General features: G+C 40.6%; 1 protein-coding gene across 2 annotated transcripts in view; it reads right to left on the bottom strand.

Moving 5' to 3' along the window:
• Positions 1–12813, bottom strand: part of eng (endoglin) — a 57106-nt gene extending 44293 nt beyond the window's left edge. For both annotated transcript variants that reach the window (XM_084047810.1, XM_084047809.1), the window contains exons 1-2: positions 12683–12813; positions 10061–10273 (exon numbers count right to left, since the gene is read on the bottom strand). In XM_084047810.1, the coding sequence (XP_083903936.1) occupies positions 10061–10118 (58 nt within the window). In that variant the 5' untranslated portion in view covers positions 10119–10273; positions 12683–12813. The remainder of the gene's footprint in view (positions 1–10060; positions 10274–12682) is intronic.
• Between the last annotated feature and the right edge of the window lie 10060 nt (positions 12814–22873).

The following is a 22873-nucleotide window of genomic DNA, read 5'->3' as shown; positions in this document are numbered from 1 at the left end:
TCACACAAGTTATCTCAAAATCTAAAAGGGCACATTGCCGTGAAACTTCGCCTAGTGCATTCATGCTCTCTGTAAGATGAACCCTATAGCTATCTGATTGACCCCTTGACCTTTACTAATCTAATAGGCAGATTCCAGGATGAACCCCAACTAACCTTTCCTCTACTGCCCCCCATCTACCAATTAGGGATGGGACGATAATCGTTATCAACGTTTATCGTGAAAAAATAATTGTCCTCCGTCATACACTGGGATGAATTAGCTTTTGTTGAGCTGCAAATTCAGTACCACTTAAACCCTCTATACTCGATTTCGCCAAAAATAGTAAATCTACAAGCTCACAACGCGTTGCGTTGCAATGCGTTGTGAGCTTGTAGAACTTTCCCCAAAAATAGGGATACTGGGGTTTCAAGGGATAACAAAGGTGGCATTTTCAGTTTTAAGCATATATTGATTATCGCGATAATATCGTTAATCGCAATAATTTTCTTGCCACAATAATCGTGACATGTCATTTTCATATCGTACCCCTACTTCCAATATCAAGTTGGATGTGCGGAGCAGCATGGACTCGAGGGGGTGCTAGTGGGGCTTTTAAAACTATAGTCTTGTTTTTTCCTAATTCCCTGCACAGTGCTACTACAGGGAACATAGTGGCCCTTCCCCTGTAGCATCCTGGCCATTAAACAACCCCATAAACTCTTCTCTCCCCCCATGCTCCCTAATGGTGGACTGACCTTCTAATGACCTCCCCACCTCAGTCACAACAACAAATTACTTAACCGTTTCCTGTCATTACCCGATAACGCTCTCTTCAACAAGACGGGGGTCTAATAACGGCATGACTTCATGTGGCCAGTCTGTGACGTCAGTCACCTATGATGTCAGTACTATGACATCAGTATGTCAACTCCATATTTGGGCAAAGTTACATCCCAATTCAACTACCCTTGACTTCCATTCCATTTTTTTTAAATGAAAGTTAAGTATTTCAAAGCTTAATTCAACAAATGGGAAAAGAACGTCATTGGCCTACCGGTCCAGTGGTTTAGACTAGACCCAGACGCAGTGATACACACACACAGACACATTTCTAGACGGCTTGCCTCCTACAGACCCACACAGTAAAAAAAGACAATAATAATTTTATTTACATATATTTACATCCCATTGTCTTGTCTTGCAAATAAATAAATAAATAAAGCTCTTTCTTTACCAAGTACCATCCATTATAATTCTAGACATAGGAATCATCGTTATGTCTATTGTAAAGGAGCTGTGGGGCTGATCTTTGAACGTATGACTAATTGTTTGTTTGGACTGTTGATGTGCAGGGAATTCAGGCTTTTTGCCCTGTAGCACTCATTATCATTGGCTCCGAACAAAAGCATCAGCATGCGCTAAAAGTCTCCAGCGACTATATAGATTGAACCCCAGTGACACGAAGCCTCTATATAACACTGAACGCTTCTCTGCCGTGAAAAAGCAACAGCCAGGGGAAACCCTGGCAAAACAGAGGGCCGCGTCAAGTCTAACCGTCTCCCATGGCCCCTCAGGGCAAAATAAACTGTTAGTGTCCAGGGTTGAGGGGGTGGTGATGGTCTTCGCAAGAGCTGGTTGGAGGGGAGATCAATGGGAGGGAACAACAGAGAAATGGCGCTTCAAGGCTTGCTCAAGCCTCCATAGACACAGACAGACGCACACATAACCACCCTACACACACACACACACACACACACACACACACACACACACACACACACACATGCACACACGCACGTACACATACGCACACACGCACGCACACGCACGCACACAGACACACACACCTATTGTCCCGGCGTTTCCGCAGCTGCAGACTGAGGCCTGACCATCCACAGGAAGGTAAACAAGCTCTTATCAGTTCTCTGCAGGGGCTGACAGTGTCCCCTGGCCTCTCACCCCGTGCATACTGCATACTAGTACATATTACATACATACTGCATACTACATTCTACCTACTGCATACTACATACATAATGTATACTACTGTGTAGGCTACTGTACTACATTCATATCTACGGTACACACTGTACACTACTGAACTGTACAACATTCTACATACCGCATTCTACATACGACAAAATGCAAAGCTACATACTGCATACTACAGTACATACCGCATACTACATAGACTCCCCTGGCATAGTGTACATAGTGGCCCCTGGCCTCTCACCCCTGCATCCTATATGTACTACATACTGCATACTGCATACAGCATATTACACAATGGATGTAGATCTGCAGTTTTTTGGGTGCGTGACATATTCCATTACATACTCCTGTCTGGTCCCTGGGTTGGGAGTTGTGTGCATGCGTGTGTATGTGTGTGTGTGTATACGCGTGTGTGTCCTTGCATGCATGCATGCATGCACGTGTTGACTGGGAGCTCCAGCGCTTGCCAAAAGAGGCGGTGATGATGCGATAGCTGGTCTGGAGACAGCTTGTCTTCACACTAGCTCTGTTTACACCTCTGGGAACCATTCGTCAGACATCTCATCATGTCGTCATGGAAGTTCACGGAACAACAGACGCAACGGCGCGCGAAGTAGCCAATGGCTCACTTACTCACCCATTCACCCAGTCACTGCATGTCCTGTCTGCTGCTAGACACCGTTGGACAGCATATTCTCGCACACAGACAAACACGCTTTTGGGCGGTTGATGTCCTACTTAGCAGCGGTCACCCGGGTGTCATCCAGAACATAGTTAACCACCATCCATAACCTTTCAGTTAACCACTGTTAACCTCGGATGTCTCTATTTTGGGCATGCCCATTGTAGGATACATTTTTCAAATACTTTAAAATATAATATTATATATATATATATATATATATATATATATATATATATATATATATATATATATATATATATATATATATATATATATATATATATATATAAATAAATGTAAGTACATTTTCTCAACATTTCCAAAAATAGCTAAAATAGACAATCTACCAGCTCACAACGCATCGCAGTGTAACACATTAGCCTATGAGCTTGTAGATCAGCTATTTTCACTATTCTTTGTATGACAAAGTATATAGGACTTAAGTGGTTACGTTTTGAAAAGGGTGAGACAAATGTATATTATAATTTAGTGTTAGTGGTAAGACACTTGATATTTTCTGATACAGACAAACGTGTCATGTTGTTTGTGGTTCTACTTAGCGGGAAACATCATCTGCTGTCCACAACTTAGTTAAGTTTTGAAAAGGGGATGACAAATACACCATAATTTAGTGTTGATGAACACAGACACATGCTCCTATCTGTTATGTTCAAGACAACACCAGTTAGGGGGACACAGTATGTCTTCTATTCACTAACGTAGTAGACTCTTCACTCAAACTGACAAGGTGTTCGATAAACACTTTATTAGTCTTGTGTCTTCAGGTTGCTGCACCAATGCAGAGAAATTAATTCATGGCAAAATGATGAGACATTGTGAAAGAGATCTTGTGAGACTCTATTAATCATCTCAGTGTTAATTAGCTTCGCTGCTTTTGGAAGTAAAGACTAATTTAGTGAATGTTATGCTAACTACCCTCCACCGAGGCAGATGGAGGCGTCAGAGATGCATTGCACACTGGTTGCTCCCAATCATTCAAGATTGATGTAGCTTTGCACAGCATATGCTCCTCATAGAACCAACAGAGATTACCCCGTTTTTCTCCGCTGATTTTGCCTGAAAATATTAATGACCTGCAACATGGGGGAGGCATAGCAATGAGGCGCTTTGATTTATTATTTTTTTTACTCCATTCGGAGAAGTTAGGAAAGCGAAAGTTCTGTATAGTCAGATGAAAGGTACAGAGATTTGTGTGCCTCTCAGTGGTGTAGGATTTAGAGTAATGGAAATCTACTGACTGGCAACAGTTGCTCAACAAGTGTGGTGTTATTCCCTCCTGAGTCTCTGCAAAGATGATAAAGTACTCTGAGCTTTGCTTTGGGATGTAGTCATTTGCTTTTGTTATAGTCATATTACTAAATTACACATACAAAACTCTCAGGCACTCGAAGGCCCTTTCTTTGAGTCCCATTTTACTTCTCAATGTATGTAATACTACCAGTAAATGGAATTACAGTAAATAACAGCATAAAGGTATTGTGTTACATCAAGCGTAGAGGCACTGTGCGTATGTGTTTTGTCATCAGCGAAATACACACATACGTGCGCGCACGCACGCACGCACACATATGTGCGCGCGCGCACACGCACACGCGCACACATATGTGCGCGCGCGCACACGCACACGCGCACACGCACACACACACACACACACACACACACACACACACACACACACACACACACACACACACACACACACACACACACACACACACACACACACACTTATATAAACAGACAGACATAAATCAGTGGGAGATTTCAGCTCTCCAGCCCATGAATATGGATTGATCAATGTGACAGATGAATCAACAGGAAAGTCTAGCATTACCCACCCAGTCCTCGAACCAAGAGGGATCTGCTGTTCTAGCATTGACCAGTGTACAGTACATAACAAATGACTATGTCAAGTGCTATGAGCTGTCCCATGCTTCATTTATAGTCTGTCATACAATGGTGTCCCTCTCCGAAAATAGCATGTCGGTAATACAATAGTTAAAGGAAAGGGTCAAACTTAGCGTGTTTGCATGAATTGTATTAAATGTGTTTTATTTTAATTGCATTTTTGGTGTTTGTTGAGAATCCAAATGCAAATTATATCAGGGTTGTATAAGGTTTTTTGTCTGCAGGCTAGCTACTGGCAACGTCTCTTCCAGTAACTTTGATAAAGCAGCAAACCCGCAGTATACCGCATACTGAATAATCTACTCGATGTCGCGCTGGGTATGCCAGTCAGAAAATGTATCCTCTCTAGGCCTAGGTAAAAGTTACAAAATAAGTTTTAAAACCTTTTCCTGGCTGAGATTTCTCGTCAAAGACAAAAGTCACCCCAGTTCGTTCAATTGCTTTCCAGTGGAATCACTTTACTGTTTCTTATTATTACTATAATATATTACATATTATGTGCGTGAAATAGACACATATTTATATTTCCATGGTGCATGTTAGTGCAGGCCTGTGGGTTTGACCACGAGCGGTCGGGCCCAGAGATAAGAGACACATAATGCCTGGCCTTATCTGGGTAGACGGCGGGCATGCTGGCATGGGCACAAATGGTCGCCAGGCTGACGAGGTGTTTATCTCACCCGCTGCTAATGAGCCGTTCAGCGCTCACGCCACTGCAGACTGACCTGGCCCAGATGGGACGCGGTCTCACAGTCACCCAGAGAAGATGCACTGCCTATTAGCCACTTAAACCCCATCGTTAGTAGACCATATTCCCATGGGCTACACTACACAAAATGTCTTTGCTGAAAATAGCCAATCTACAAGCTCACAATAACGTGTGAGCTTGTAGATCGGCTATTTTCAGCGGATGCCCCCACCCCCGAGAATAGGGACGCTAGGGTTCGAGTGGTTAGAGAGACCGCCCAAAGGCAGGACGTCTGTATGAATTAGATGCTAAATTGGACAAACTAAATTGTTATTTGGGATGTTCATTGTTATTCTTTGGTTGCCACTGAGACGACAACCGACGCAGAAGTGTCTTTGTTTGACCTTTGGAGAGAACCGTGAGCCCCATTTACAACTCAAGTGCAAAGTCAGAGAAAACTTGCTTGGGGCAAGAGCATCTCTTTAGAGATGAACAATGATTACGTGCATGCAAAGCAAAAACAAAGCGGTTATAGTTATGAAATATTAAACAGTGCTGAAATGAAATGGGGTTTTCAGGATGAAAATGATCCTATAGAGCTATTAACACGGGGAAATGCATTGCCCCTTTATTATGGTGTGAGCTAAAATGTGTTTTGCATGTTTTTGAAATATGTTTTAGTACATGAGGAGATTGCTTTGTTAACAACCTATATCATGGGCAACATAACTCAAGAGCTGAAAACAATCCTACACGAACAACACACCACTCCACTGTCCTGGTATTCTCCAAAAATTAACTACCGCACGTCCACATCATTCAAAAAACACAAAATGAGAACATTAAACCCATTATTTAAAACTAATCATGTGTTGCCAAGTCTAGTGCTACGGTAGCTTCTGGAAAACAAAGGAGAAAAAGGCATAGGAATGAAACACACGACTGTGTGAGGCGCCTCCACAATGTTCTCTGCATTCAAACAGAGGAAAAGCAAGGCATTCAGAAATGGATTGTTATTTGGGAGGGGCATCACAGGGAGAGATAGAAATCGGTCTGAGGGAGCGACACAAGGACGCGTCTCCCTGCCACCCAGTCTGACTGCAGGCTGAGCCGAATCACTGCAGTGCTGGAGAGAGGAAGTGCAATATTTAGACTAAGTGTCATGTTTAATGGTGGCGATTGCTTGTTGTTCCCTATTGAGAAAACCTCATGTCATCCATTTTCCTCTCTTGCTCTTTATCTTGCACCCTCATTTTCGCCTATCTCAAGTTTGCAGGTGTAGGAGTAGATGAAATTATTTTCCCTACAAGCTCCCAATGTTCTGAAGTTACAAAATATAGGCATCAAGAATAGCGAAGCAATAAAGGAAGAGAGTTAGACAATAGGACAACAGTATCAAATATATATATAAGGTTCATGCAACAAAAAAAAGAGGCAGAATAGCAATGTCTCTTGAGAAAATACTTAGCAGCAGGTATATTCATAGCAGCAGATAGAACAGTCTCTTGTGCAAATAAGAGCGGGGCGGCTGTGGCTCAGGAGGTAGTGCTTGGGAATCTGAGGGTTCCCGGTTCAATCCCGGGATCCCACTGGGTTAGTGTCCAAGTGACCTTGAGCAAGACACTGCAACCCCTAACTGCTGAGCAGCCCTCTGTTGGGTGAAGCAGTAAAAGTAATTTCCCCCTCCCCTGGGGACCAGAAAAAAAGAAAAGAAAACACCCCTTTCCTTTCCTTGCAGAGTTACATAATCCAGCCCGCCCGTGTCTAAAAGTTGTCCCTCAGCCTTTTTTCCCCCTCTAACCAGCTTCTATCACAGCTTCCTGAGGATGCATCTCCCAGCATGGGGCCTCCCTCACCTGCTGTTTAGCTAGCTCGTCCCGCTCTCTCTCTCTCTCGTTTGTGTCTCGTCTCACTCCGTCTCTCTGTCTCTCCGCACGTCAGCTTTACTCCCTAGTCCTCGGGTCATCTTCCAGACGCCGTTCCTCCCTTCTACCGGCAGCTCGGTAAATCGCTTTTGTACTTTTTTCCCTACCGACTGTGGAGAGGAGACACTGGGATGGACGGAAGTGCACAAAGGAGGCGAGCTAGTCAACGCTGTGATGCCAGCAGGCTCCCGCAGGGAAGCTCGCAGCAGCGGGAGTCTATTCAACATGGCCTCCCCTGCCAGAAAGAACTGTGGCGGAGCTATATGAGGCGACTAACACTGAAGAAGACAAACACAGTGAACAAAAAACACTAGCGCAGGCGGTTCAGACGGACCCGGAAAAAACACACCCCCTCTCGATCATCAAACAGCTACAGCAAAAGAAACGAAAGCCTGATTTATTTATACTTAGTCCTATGGCGGTGTCGCACGCTAAGAATAGCCGATCCACAAGCTCACAACGCGTCGCGGCGCGTTGTGAGCTTGTAGAAAGGCTATTTTCGTATATAATTATAAGTTAGGCACAACTTTCTGATGAGATGAATTCATAGGGATCAACGCACTGCGAACAGCTCAAACAAAGGCAGCAGTGGGATCAGTAAAAGAAGCTGCACAACAACATTGTAGCTTAAAGTATCAACAGAAACCTCCCATAGGCACCTACAGCACTGCTGTGAGCACTAATCTTAAAAGTTTCGTCAATGTAAACAACAGCTTGAGACAGATCCCTATATGCTGCATGTTTACAATTTTGGAAATGCTGTACTTGCGAGTACAACTAATAAAACTAAATAATTCACAGGCTTTCAACATCTAAAGAGTTTGCTATATGGTTAAAAGTTCCCTTACAATCATTACTTTGAAGACTGAATACAATGGCGACAAATTCTTATAAGGTCCAGTCAATAACCCTTACATTTCTAATAGACATATTTTCCACGCCAGCAATATTGGCATGAAATAGAAGCGTAAACACAAGGTATATTTAGTGTTAGTATTCAGATACTAATTGATACTAAAGGTTCTGTTCCATTCAGGTCAAACAGAGTCAGATGCTGCTTTGGCAGTGCATGTTGGCTCACACTGGAAAGGCTCTGCTACATTAAATGGCACAGAGTCTTAATTGGCATAATTGGTAACACTTCAGTTTTCCCTACTTTTTAATGTCAACATGGTTGCCGTGAAAAAAGGTCTATTGGAGTTCAGTTTACTGTAACATTTTCATCAACAAAGATTTAAAGCTGAGAGGTTACACGGACTGATAACGGAAAAATATATATTTGTATTTCACATTTGAGGCCTTTAGCCTTTAGCTTATTCTGCTTACTCAGATTTTGCACTTGTAAGTCGCTCTGGATAAGAAAGTCTGTTAAATGCCTAAATTGTAAATAAACATTACAAGCTACCATGGCCACTGTAAAAGTACTCCTGTGTTGGAACTCACTCCCAGCTCACATCAAAGATGCCCCCATCCTCACCACATTTAAAACCACACTCAAAACCCACCTTTTTAGACTCGCATTTCCATCCCTACCTTATCATAATCCCCTCTAGTTTTTAAACTTTTAACTCTTTTTTTTTCCCCAAGAAAGTTATTTTTATTCTGTTTCTGTAAAGCCACTTTGAGTACCTAGAAAAGCGCTATATAAATGTTATGTATTATTATTAGTTCCTAGAATAGATGAAGTATGATCTAAGTGGGGGGGGGGAGTTATTCAGGTGAATGAGTGGGCATGGAAATAGGGAATTATGGTTGTAATTGGGGGCTCAGGTGGGAGGAGGAGAGTATGAACAAGTGGAATGACGGCCAATGCTTCTACAGGAGAAAAGTTAAGCCTAAAGCCCGATTCATACTTCACTGCGTGACAGAGTCACCTGCCGAAAATAGCCGGCCTACAAGCTCATATCTACGATGCGCTGTGAGCTTGTAGGTCTGCTATTTTCAGCTCGCCATGCCATCACAATGGAGCATAAATTAGGTATAATGCATACTTCAGCATAAAACCTGCGTTGCTCGATGTGTTGCATTTTTTACTTGAAATTCAGTTATCTTTGGCGAGCAACGCGGGCCGTATGAGAACGTAAGGATAAGGCTTTAAGAACCTGGTGGTAGCAGAGCAAAGAACACATACAGGGTTGTTGGTCCTGACCATGGCCTGGGGATAGAGGAGGATTCAACTCCCTTAGCAGCCTTGTACGGCAGCAACAGCATATTGAATTTAATATGAGCAGCCACAGGCAGCTGCTAGATGGAGTGGAGGAAAAGGCCAGTGTGGGAGAGTTTGGTTTGGCTAAAGACTAAATAACATGCTAAATCTATGATCTAGCTAGCCATATCTTTTTACAATTCCTCCTTACCTGCAAAACTGTAAAAGAAAATAATAATGATACTGACCACAAAAGAAAGGTTTTGTAGAAAATATTGCAATTAAAAATCCTATCCTTTAAGCCTTCTTACACAAAACTGGCCTAAGGAATACCTGTCACTAAAACAACGAGATGATATGTTTGCACCTTTAAAAAAAACTATCCATACCCGTTAAGCCCAAATGTGTGCACAAGAGCTGCACAAATTATAGACCTTCAGATCTGAGAACACAATCTAGTCAGAATAACCAAGACTTAACAGGGTACACTGGCAATAAATGGCCTCAAATGTTCCATTCACTGAAATCATGCAGTGGCAGGTCAATATTAACAAGTGTTGATTGGTTTATGTTTTGGTTTATGGTCAACAGTGTAGATAACCACTTAAGCCCTATTTTATACTTTGACATATGATGGTGTAGCAGGAAAACAGCCGATATTTCCTGTGGAAAATGTTAAATGTTGGAAATGCTGCAAATCAAAAACATCCTACCTGAGGTTGCCATTGAGAAACACAGGAGCAGGGTGGACAGTGTTGTGTAAAGCTCCATCTCGTAACCGTTGGAGAGGTCTTGGGATCTAACCACTCTGGGTCTGTAGCTGCTGAAGCAATCGTTTTAAGTCTTCTCGTCCAATGGTAGTGAGGCACACTGTGGCAGCGTGTGTGTAAGCAGGCAACTCCAGCCTTCAAAGGTCAAAAGGTCAGCTGGGAGGGAGGGAGAGAGAGAGAGAGGGGGGGGGGGGTTCATTATGTGATAAGGAGACTTTGCTGTACTGAAAATCAGGACCATGGAGATTTGCATTAACATACAACGAAACAAATTAATACATGCAGTCATATCTCTTCATCTGTGGTGCAATACCATCAGGATATGTAACCTATTCTGTAGCAGATTGTTATCAAATAAATAATCAATGAATAGATCATCTGTCTGTCTGTCTGTCTGTCTGTCTGTCCGTCCGTCCGTCCATCCATAGGTATCCATCTCCCTTCATGAACTATAGTGTTCGAAAATCCTGGGGCCAGACAGCTACTAACATCAGTCGCTATTCTGAAGGACACATCAAATATTGCAATGTTGATTTCTGATCAATCTGGCAGGTACAGCAGGCTACTTTCTGTTACTGAGATGTTTGATCAAAAACAGATGTAAGTGTACTAAACTTAGATTCAAAATGGCAATCGGTCAACGAGATAAGGTCATACAATGGGCATTGGTCAATCAAATGGATACAAGAGGAGTGGGCACCTCGATGCACCTCGATGTAAAATGTGTTATTTTGTCCAAAATGTTATAAGATCAAATATTTGAAAAATGGTCTTAAGTAATGTAAAGTATACATAATGAATTGAACATGTACAGTACATTGTTATCAGATTGAGTTATCAGATTGACTGTTCAACTTCTTGTTTATGCCCCAACATGATCGGAGATACAGGTTTGGTAGCAATTTGTAGCAACTGTAGAAATATTAGACCTTAATGGTGAAATGTTAAATCATGTTCTAATGATGCATACTGTACATGCATACAGTATATAATATTATTTTATTTTTTTAACATTTTGGACCAAATATCAAGACAATTTTACATCGAGGTGCCCACTCTAATTTCAGTGCCCACTCTTCCTGTCACCAATCAAATGAACTCTGTGGTAGCTGTAGTTTCTCTGAAGATCAGATCTGATCTTCAGCTGAAATCAACTTTTTTTTTAAGCTAACTCATGGTCAGTGACCTCGAGGTCACTGACCATGGAGGTCACTGACCATGGGTTAGGCTAAATAGAAAAGTTGATTTCAGCTGAATATTCGGTTTGAAAAAGGTCCTACAGAGTTTGTTCTTGGACTTCCCAGTGTGAGCTCAAGGGTCATCCGGTCAGTCCGGTGGTCAGTGGTCACTCTGTCTGTCAGGAAGCGCTGCTGGCGTCGCTTTCTTTAAATAATATCACAATGTGGAGATCTGATAAGGACTGCAGACTGCTCATGTTATATGATTCATATAGAACCAAGGAAAGGCCTGTATAAACTGTTTATGCACTTCCAAAAGAAACAATGACTCACCGTTATTTCCCCAGACTGGAGCTTTTACTGTAAATAATTAATTTTGTCCCCAAATCATAATCTGGGTCTACTCTCAATATAAATTCACCACATGGTATTCCTAATTAAAAATAGCCTATTTTGCCTATAGCTTAATTAGCCTGAACATCTAATAATGTTATTTATGGGCAAAATGTGAAAAGTGTCAAAAATTGATTTATGATTGCATTGCCGGGCATGATTCACACATTCCATCATGTTAATGACACTTATACGTAATATTGTTTTTCTACTAAAAAAGTTATAATGATCATAATAGCTACGAGACGGACCTTAAAAACAGTAAAATCCTCATTGTTAATTTATTCATTTAGCCAAATGGTCCATTAAGGGTGCATTTGGTTACATTTGTAAAGGCCCTACACTCTTAACACTGGGGATTTTACTATACGTGACTTTATACCTAGTTTTATTTCTGAGATTTGAGCCACACACACACACACACACACACACACTATCAATAATTCAAAGGCTATTCTCTCTTTGCCAAACAAAGAAAACAATGCCATAGCGTACATATACTGTACATATTTATTTTTACTACTCGTTTATATGATGTTTTTGCATATTCTGTTTATCATTGTCTTTAAATGTCTCGATGAATTGAAAACACAGACCACAATGGAAACACGCTTTAATTGATTGATTGAATACTTAAGTAACATTTTGCAAAAGGTAAGTACAGTTCAATACAATGTCTGCTAAGAAGATTTTAACCCCAAGAAAGCCTGTGGCTTGTTTCCATTGGGGTCCTTTCTCAATTCATCAAATAAATAACAACGGATTCCACTGAGGCTCAAACCCAGGACCTTCAGCATGTAAAGCAGACATGATAACCGGTACACTATAGAACCTATTAGCCTACTTTGGTTTTAATGATTTTAGGAGCGTTTGTATAAAACTGTATCTCTGTGCTTTTTTTTTTACGAACTGTTAATAAAGTAATCAATCAATCAATCAAACAAACACACACAGGGCTACATAAAGAAAAGGTGATCTGAAGTTAAAAACTTACATTTGAAAGTAGCTACAGTGTTCCCATTTAAAGGTATTAATCCACCAGCAGCAGCACAGAACGGAGACAGTGTAGCGTTCAGTCATGTAAAGTCTTTTCAAACTTTCTCTACTCTGTCTGGGCGGATTTACTTTGGTACCCCTCCCACTGGCCCAAGGATGTTAATGTAAGCGCAATCACGTCAAGGCAATGGCTGTGTGCACGCTTCACAGTAGCCCTGATACATGACTGACAGTCATGTATGAACTTCAACATAGTGTTTGCACTTTCTTTTTTTTGGTCCGTACATCTGCATAACGTTCACATTTCAAATATAAAGTGCTTACCCCATAGCCACAAATAATACACTTATGTACGGGTCCACAAAAGTACCTGTATGTTCTGTATTGTTCAATAAAACGCATTTTAATCCAATTGGTGGCCATTTTCTCATAGAGGTATAACGTATCAGAGTGCAATACACCTCCCAACCGATAGGATCAAGCGGTTGAAAGCACATGGAGAAAATGGCCACCAATCGAACTAAAATGCTTCTTATTGAACAATACGGAAGATACGGGTACTTTGGAATACCCGTACATAATTGTAACATCCGTGGCTATAGTGCTTTATATTTGACATTTGAACGGTTATGTAGATGTACGGGCCAAAAATGGAAAAAGTGTAAACACTATATTAAAGTTCATCCATGACGGTCATGACAGATGATCGTCTTGTGATCCATGGCTAGCTTTACAGCTGACCACCAATAGATTGGATGAAGCCTAGCGGGTGGATTCAAAGTAATGGAAATCAAAGGAACTGCAGCAACAAGTATTCAATAAAAAACTCAATCGTAAAGTTTAGGCCTAATAGATTTACTGTGTGGACTTCTACTGCTGTTGAGTTAAATGAGAAGTCGTCTTACAAAACAAAGGTAGACTAGGCTATTATATTTTGCTGACAATGTATCCTTACATAATTTGCAGATGCTTGAGATGATGATGATGATGATGATGATGATGATTTGTGGAAGGCTTCCAGGAGCCTTCTTCATACCTCAATGTCTGGCTTGTTACAGCTGGATATGTCGACCTCTAGTGGACATATAGTAGGCTGTCTGCCTGGACTATAATAATAATAAGTGTAATAATAACAATAATAATAATAATAATATGGGTAATAATAATAATAATAATAATAATAATAATAATAATAATAATAATAATAATTCCATGAGAAGAGAGAAGACAGAGATAGAGTGGGAGCAAAGGGAAAGAGCTTGTAGATCTGCTATTTTCACTATTGTAACATGTTTTTATGGGGCCAGGCTTCCAGCATGGACCCATATTGTTATTCGCATTATTCCGTTTCTTCTTCTGCCACTTTTGGCAGTTCTGGCTGAACCGTGCAGTCGCTTTTTATGAAACTCGGCCATATGATAGATGGTCATGAAAAACGATCAAGAAATAATTCTCACAATCTTTCGTCAAAAGGTGGCGCTATAGCACTCAATTGAAAAATGCCAACTTTGAACAGGTACAACTCATGCCGTGTTTGACCTACAGCCATGAAACTTCGATGCACACATGCGTCTCCTCATGCTGAACAACTTTCACACTCTGACTTTTGACCTCTGACCTTTAGATCTCCCACCATTTTGAATTATATGAAAAACAGTTAAAACCTATCTCCTCCTGGGATTTTTGAGTAATCTGCACAAAACTTTTTACACATGAACTTTGGACCTATACCAAAAAACGTTTGCAAAATATCTTCCATAAGTGAAAAAATGAAGCTTTAATGAGCCAATGAATATTGCAGTTTTATGACAATTATTCATCTGCCCCTAACACATACATGCAGACTTACCATTCTTTGAAACTTTGCAGAAATGTAAAGGGCCATTCCAAATATCACTGAAACCAATCTTACTCCAATTGGTCAAACGGGGGCGCTATAGCAATTTTTTGAAAATTGAAACTTTAAACAGGCAAAAGTCATGCCTCGTTTGGCCGACAGCCATTAGACCTGCTTACACATGTGCCTTGACTAATGAGGAACACATCTATCACGTTGACCAGTAAGCACCGCCCTTAGATTGTCCGCAATCTTGAGCAGTTTGAAAAACACTTAAACCCAGGATTTTTCAGCTATTTGCGTGAAACTGTATCATCATTGTGATCTCCTTTCACAGGTTCTTGTCTGTTGGTGGCTTCTCGCTTAAATGTGTGCCCCACAACCTGAAGGTCACCAGTTCAAGCCTCACTTGGTGCAGACTTCATCTGAGTTGCATTTCACACAACATGACTATCAATGAATACATCTGCAATTGTTAAAGATAACATGAAATACTTAATTGAGTGTTTTTTACATACAGCTGATCTACAATCTCACAACTTTTCAGATAGCAATGAGAGTATGTTTTTTCAATGTATAACATACTTCATTGTGAAATAGCCAATGTACAATCTGACAACTTTTAATGGTTTGTGAGCTTGTAGATCGGCTACTTTCACTAATTTTGGTTCTGAGGAGATGTACAATTTCTTCATTGGTAAATGGTTTGTGAACGAGTGATCTTAGTGTTAGTGAAACAGGGGCTTGGGTCATGACAGAAGGCAAGAGTTTGTGATCCTCAACAGACAATATCAGCCTGGACAAAGATATAGCACTATAGGTAGTGTTGCAGCTACCTAAGAGTGCTTCATGACCGTAAGGTTGCCGGTTCAAGCCTCACTTGATGCAGATTCATTTAAGTTGAAATGCAAAAAACATGACTCAATCTATTCCGTTTCCATGGCGCTCTCTCTCTCTCTCTCAATCTATTCCATTTCCATGTCTTTCTCTTCAATCTATTCCGTTCTTCCATGTCTCTCTCTCTCAATCTATTCCATTTGTCTCTCTCTCTCTCTCTCTCTCTCTCTCTCTCTCTCTCTCTCTCTCTCTCTCTCTCTCTCTCTCTCTCTCTCTCTCTCTCTCTCTCTCTCTCTCTCTCTCTCTCTCTCTCTCTCTCTCTCTCTCTCTCTCTCTCTCTCTCTCTCTCTCTCTCTCTCTCTCTCTCTCTCTCTCTCTCTCTCTCTCTCTCTCTCTCTCTCTCTCTCTCTCTCTCTCTCTCTCTCTCTCTCTCTCTCTCTCTGAGGGGTGGCCATAGCTGAGTGGTTAGGGAGCCAGAGACTCTGGTTGCCCCAGGTACGATTCCAGGCCAGGTCAGCAAATGTGTCGATGAAATGAAATTTGTCCCTGAGCAAGACTCTTAACCCCTAATTGCTCACAGGCACTCATTGGAAACAAGACCGCAAGGACTTTCATGAACTGACCTGTTAAAAGAATTATCATTTCTCTCTCCTGGCCCCATATTATCGCTGCTTGCAGCTATATTTTCTTCTTCTTTTTTTATAAAAATAAAAAAGGAATGGTCTTGGACATACAAGGTTTCCACCTGACTGCAGGCAGTGGTGGAAAGTAAGTAAATACTCAAGTACTGTAGGCCTACGTACAATTTGGAGATATTTTTTACTTTACTTGAATATTTCCAATTTCCAATACTTTTACTTCTACTACACTATATCTCAGATTCAAATATTGTACTTTTCACTCCACTACAATTATTTGAAATCTTGAGTTACTAGTTACTTTGTAGATTTGGATTATTAGAACACATGCATTAAAGAAATTGTTCACCCTCAAAATGATTTTTTTTCTGACTTGAATTCATGGATATTTCTTAGTTTTTGTCGCATTCCTACGCCAATAATTTGATGACCGGCAGCAGTTACGGTAGGAGACACAAAGAGTCTCCTAGTCTCCTACCGAAACGGCTGCCTACCGGTCCACTGGTCATCAAATTATTGGCGTAGGAAGGCGACAAAACCAAAAAAATATCCATGAATTCAAGTGTCCATGCCATGGGGTGACTAATCGATAGAAAAAAATACTCTTTTTGGGTGAACTAACCCTTTAACCACTTCAGCCCTATTGTGATATATAGCCTACACTTGGCTATATGAAAAAAAATCTACAATCACAATGTGTCGCATGGCGACGCGTTGTGAGCTTGAGCTTGTAGCTAATCTATTTTCAAAAGATTTGTATACATTTTGAAATGGGACATTCTGCGTAATTCCTTTTTGTACTTTTAAGTACGTTTTTGACGCCAATACTTTTGTACTTTTACTCAAGAACATTCTGAATATCAGACTTTTACTTGTAACTTGTATTTCTACGTGGTGGCATACTGGCATTGATACGTTTACTTAAGTAAAACATCTCAGTACTTCTTCCACCACTGACAGTAGGTACCGTATACATGGGTGTGTGGTTGAGCTACCTGGTTCAGGCAGGTCAGGCCTAATCAAACCTAATCAAGTTGCGGTGAGGAAGAGCCATAACAGTGTATGTTTAAGGTCATAGGTGTTGACAGCCGCTGCAATTACCAGCAGCTGAGATCAGCACCCTGCAGCATTGTTTTTCACTGGGCCTGTGTATGAGTGCATACTGTGTGTGTGTGTGTGTGTGTGTGTGTGTGTGTGTGTGTGTGTGTGTGTGTGTGTGTGTGTGCGTGCGTGCGTGCGTGCGTGCGTGCGTGCGTGCGTGCGTGCGTTTCATCACATCAACCTATGCACAACCCTGTTGCATTATCTCTTCAGTGTGAGGCTCAATTAACCTACTACTTTGTAACGGTCGCAATGCAGAGCACTGTGAGTTTGTATTTGTTTGTATTTTTGATATATTATATAATTGACATCTTCTGCTTTTTTTCTTCAGGAAAAAGTTTAAGATTTGTGTTGTTAAAATGTTTTAAAAATATTCCACCCTTTTCTAATAGTCTAATCTGATTTTTTTAAAGTAGCAGAGATATATCTGCTATTTTCAAATATATATATTTTGTATATAGGGTTACAGTGGTTAAACAGATTGTGATGCTACGTTATATTAACTTATTTAGCTGTGGGGACCCTCTGGTACCCCCTCAAGGACCCCTGGAGGTGCTCGGGCCCCACTTTGAGAACCACTGATGTAAAGTATGTGTACAGTACAGCTCTCTCTCTCTCTCTCTCTCTCTCTCTCTCTCTCTCTCTCTCTCTCTCTCTCTCTCTCTCTCTCTCTCTCTCTCTCTGTTTGTTGTTAAGGCATTTCTGTATACATTTTGCACTAAATTATCACAAAACCATCCCCACTAAGGGCTCCTTTTGCAGTTCCAGTTTGAAAGTGCACTGACTGGAATTGATTTAATTCCTTCTTCCACTTCAGTGGTTTGGACCACTGAAGGACGAGGCTGTTTGGCGAGCTTCCACTAAACTAGCAAGACGCACAACAGAAGTGTCCAGCAGTGGTGTAAGTACATGTACTCAAGTACTGTACTTAAGTACAATTTTGAGGTATTTTTTACTTTACTGGAGTATTTCCAATTTTCAGTACTTTTACTTCTACTCCACTACATTTCGAAGACAAATATTGTACTTTTTACTCCACTGCAATTATTTGAAAACTTGTTACCGTAGTTACTTTGTAGATTTTGATTATTGTTATGAAACATACGTTAACCACTTCAGCCCTCTTTAAACTTTGGCCATTTGAAAATAGCACAACACGTCGCTATGTGACGTGTTGTGAGCTTGTAGATCTGATATTTTAAAAATGTAGCCTATATTTTTTTATTTTAGACATATGATAACTTATGGTAACATTCTGCATAATGAGTACTTTTACTTTTGGTACTTTAAGTATATTAAAGTACCAGCAACAAAATGTTAAATATTTCACCGGAAAGAAAACATTATGTAGTTGTAGTTACTGCGCCCTCTACAGATCTGGTCAATGGAATTTTTCTGTTGACAAGATATTTTGGCCAAAAAGTGTATTTTAGATGTGAGGTGGGGGGCTCAGAATGTTCCCACTTAGTAGAGTTGGCTTTCAACTCCATAAAACGTCTTTGATTTGGTGAGTAGCGAAAGTGTATGCACAGGCTATGCAGCCTGTGGTGCGTGCGCAAAGAATCGAAAGTCCCATAGCCTTAAGGAGAACTTCTTCAAGGCTATGAATCATCAATCATCAATCAATTCACACCCACATATGTCTGAGAAATATTTACATTTCCTTGTTCTGCTGCGTGTGTTGCATATAGAGTGCTGACAACTTCATTTGCTATTTTCATGCCTTTTATACTCTGGTTTTAACAAGAAACATGGAGACTGCTATGCTCAACTAAAACGTTTTCGGACTTATCAGGATGAGAAAACAAAGCAACCTAACCTACCGACATTGAATGATGTGAGAGCAGGGTGGAGAGCAACTGTGGTTCAGCAAGACCAATATTTAAGTAAGAGAAGGGCAATTTCTCCTATATGGAAGCAAACAGGCAGGTGCTCGAGCACTGGTTGGCTCCTATGTGTGCACCTGATGGAGGCACTGCATGCTACACAGGTCACAGGTTAAACTGCACGCTACGCGGGGACTAGGGAGTCACTCGTTGCCAAAGAAATTAGTGCTGAATTGTCAGATGTCATGAAAGCTGTGAAGAAGCTGTGAAGAACAGACTGCTCTACTTCACCATTCTGAGGTTCGACGGAATTCACACGGAACAGTGTTCTCACGCATGTTGAAGTTATGTGTCTAGTCGGGAGTTTCTACTTCTCCAAAACTGCACAGAGCTGGCTGACAATTTCAATGTCTATATACCGGGTTGTGAGCTGAACTGTAATGATAAGTTCTATGCAAGGCCACAATGCACAGGTCATTCACGTTTCTGTATGACAGAATGGAAAGCATTCTAAAAAATAAGAATACAGTATAGAGCATCGCAGTTGCACAGAATCCGGGTGCCGGAAGTAAATACTCAATGCATTTTTCCCATTGACTTTTCCAAAAATATTTATATCAATGAATTTAAGCCTAGAATCAAGCCATCCAGGATGCTGGTGAATCATGACCATAAAACCTTTTTTTCTGTGATTTTTTAATTTTTTATATTTAATGATATGATATACTATGTTTAATAAATACCCTTTGTTTTGCCGTTTTCAAAAAAGTTTTTTCACAGAATCAAACGTTTTATGGTCATGATTCACCAGCATCCTGGATAGCTTGATTCTTGGCTTAAATTAATTTATATAAATATTTTCGGAAAAGTCAATGGGAAAAATGCATTGAGTATTTACTTCCGGCAACTGGAAGTGGGCGGGAACTGCGACGCTCTATAGGGTCCCTGCTTCATCTCTCTATCAGCTAAGGGGTCCTTGGCCCGAAAAACATTGAAACCCCTGCAGTAGAATATCTCTTAGCAGCAGATATAAATTATATTATGCAGTATATCTGCTGCTAAGTGTTGTTTCTTATATTGTGCCACACAATGTATATTTGATATTGTTGTCCTATTATTTAACGTATTTCCTTTGTTTCTTCTCTATTCTTACGAGTATATTTTGCAACTGCAAAACCTTGTGAAGCTTATACGGAAAATAGGTTTACACCTGTAAACTTGTGACAATAAAATTGAAGTTGAATATCATAATAATAATGTAAACGGCAAGTATAAGCCTATAGAGCAGTGGTTCTCAAAGTGGGTTCCAGGGACCCTCAGGGTTCCTTGTGGGGGTTCCAATGACAGGTCTGTAACTCTGAAAGTATACAAATGGAACCAAATGGACCCGTTAGGGTCCATTTGGTTCCATTTGTATACTTTCAGAGTTCCATTTGTACAGTCTCAGAGATATGGGGGTCCTTGATATGAAAAATGTTGTGAAACAATGCTATAGAGCACTTTCGAGACATGACTGTGATTCATTCCCATCAGAGTTGGAATGTCACTTCATAGTGTGTAGTCGTGCAACGTTGCTTCCATTACATGCCTCGTGAGCAACAAACACAAACAAACACGTGATTTATGCCTGGTACAGTATATTGAGAATAGCTTATACAAACTTCCTCCTATTCATAATGTGAGCATTCCTTCCACAGTCACAGACATAAGCAAGTTAATGTCTATACTAGGCTAAACATATTAGTGAAATAAATTGCACTAAGCTTACTCATATCCTGTCTATCTTACGTGCAAGGTTATACAGTAGGCTACATGCAACCTTAACCCACTTAAGGCTGATTGCTAGACAGCTTCATCATACTATGGCGTTGCACAGTGAAAATAGATCTATAATCTCACAACGTGTCTTGATGCCATGGGTTGTGAGCTGGTAGATCTGCTATGTTCGCGAAAGAAATGTGAAAAGTGTAAAAAAAAAATATATATATATGATGGTGGAAATACTAAGATGATCTTACCTGCAGTTCTAGCTTTAGCTCGTTTTAGAGTGTTCATTTTAGTGTTTATTTCGATTTTCAAACAACTTAAATTTTTAGGTTCAGTTATCTAAATAAATGTTTTCCGTTTTAGTCTTAGTCTTATTTAACTATAATAACCCTGGGTTGGAAGTGGTTAAAGGGATAGTTCACCCCCAAAATTACCTTTTTTCTATCGATTAGTCACCCCATGGAGACTTGAATTTATGGATATTGTTTTTTTTTTTGTCGCATTCCTAAGCCAATAATTTGATGACCGGCAGTGGTTTCGGTAGGAGACACAAAGAGTCTCCTTTGTGTCTCCTACCGGAAGCGCTGCCTATCGGTCCACTGGTCATCAAATTATTGGCTTAGGAATGCGACAAAAACAAAAAAAAATATTCAAGTATCCATGGGGTGACTAATGGATAGAAAAAAAGTATCTTTTTGGGTGAACTATCCCTTTAAATACCTGACCCTTCTATGTAACCAGGCCTGGGGGGGATTTGACCATTCATTCATCAAAGGCTCCTCGTCATACTCGGAGGGTGGTCATAAGAGCACACCTATGCCTCTGCTGTTCCAAAGCACTATTCTTTTCCTCCTGTGCCTGGAGATATGAATGTAAAAGTCCGGCCTTCCTTTCCACTGCAGCCGCCTCCGCTCCGATCCACCTCCCCGACCCCTGTGTACCTTTTCAATAGCAGGAAATGATCTGCGACTAACTTGCCCATTGTCTGTCATCACAAGTCAACACGGGGTCCCACTTGGCTGCGTGGGGATGGTGTTGTCGTCAGCCGGGCCAGCCGGCAGCACGTCACTGGTAGAGGGGTAGGGGACAGTAAAGAATCCTGCCAGGTCTCTGGTTTCCTTATGGTCCTCCAAGGGCAGATCTGAAGCATGGTCTTGTGCCAGCTAGTGCCCAACACAGGGTTAGGAAAAAAAACAATGACAGAGGAAAAAACCCAATGGCTGTTATTTGATACATGACACAGACCAATAACAAAGTTGCGAGAACTGCAACATTGTATCATACCAGTGAACCCTCTAGAGACTTAATTAACTAGATCTGTGTTGGCTCTGTACTTCGACTGCTTTTTCCCGTCTAGACACCAAATTTCAAAGCCAAAAAAGGCCGATCTACAAGCCGATCTACAAGCTCACAATATGTTGCGTTGTGACAAATACAGTAGCCTATACCTAAATTCTCTGAGGGTTATGATACATTCCTGCTTGAGTATACTGTACAAAATAAAATAATGTTTTCATTTTGCACTACTAGTATTTACTGTATATTATGTGTAAAGGAAATTCACTTAACTGTTCAGTTTCAGATGCCATTTATATCAAATCCCACCCCATTCGGATGCTATCAATGCATTGAATGGGATATTATCACCTTTTATCAGACCACTGAATGGGCGAGAAGCCGGTGCAAATCCAACATTTCATAAAGGTGCTGCAGCTTGGTATGGTTGCAATTACTCAATTATGTTGTGTTACGTTAAGATCAATGCAAGTAGCCTACTTGCAGGATGTAATGAAAACTTCACTACCATTTCAATACACGTAAATCCCAATAAATTAAATCAGATTTCATGTGCCAGAGATCAAATCGTATTTTCATTATGAAAACATCACACAGGCAGCAGAGTATCATGTGCATGCGAATATAGCTCACCATTTTAGTGTAAGGGTAATTGCATAAATTTGCATTCTGTATGTGCATCAGTTTGCAGTAAAGGCTACTTTAGAAAAGACACATTGACACATGTTGTGTTAGATCTGTTATTTCCAATACACTATCTTGTCTTATCCCCATCCAAGGGGAATCAAAACAGTAAAACAGACTCAAATCAGTATTATTATTATTTTCTGTTAGTGTTCTTGGTTATTCGTTTTAAAAAAAAGAGAAACAGGAGGTTTCTTTATCAG

The sequence above is a fragment of the Gymnoscopelus microlampas genome (assembly GCF_963454915.1).
Source record: "Gymnoscopelus microlampas genome assembly, chromosome: 21".
NCBI lineage: Eukaryota > Metazoa > Chordata > Actinopteri > Myctophiformes > Myctophidae > Gymnoscopelus > Gymnoscopelus microlampas.
This window is presented reverse-complemented; position numbering and strand designations above follow the sequence as displayed.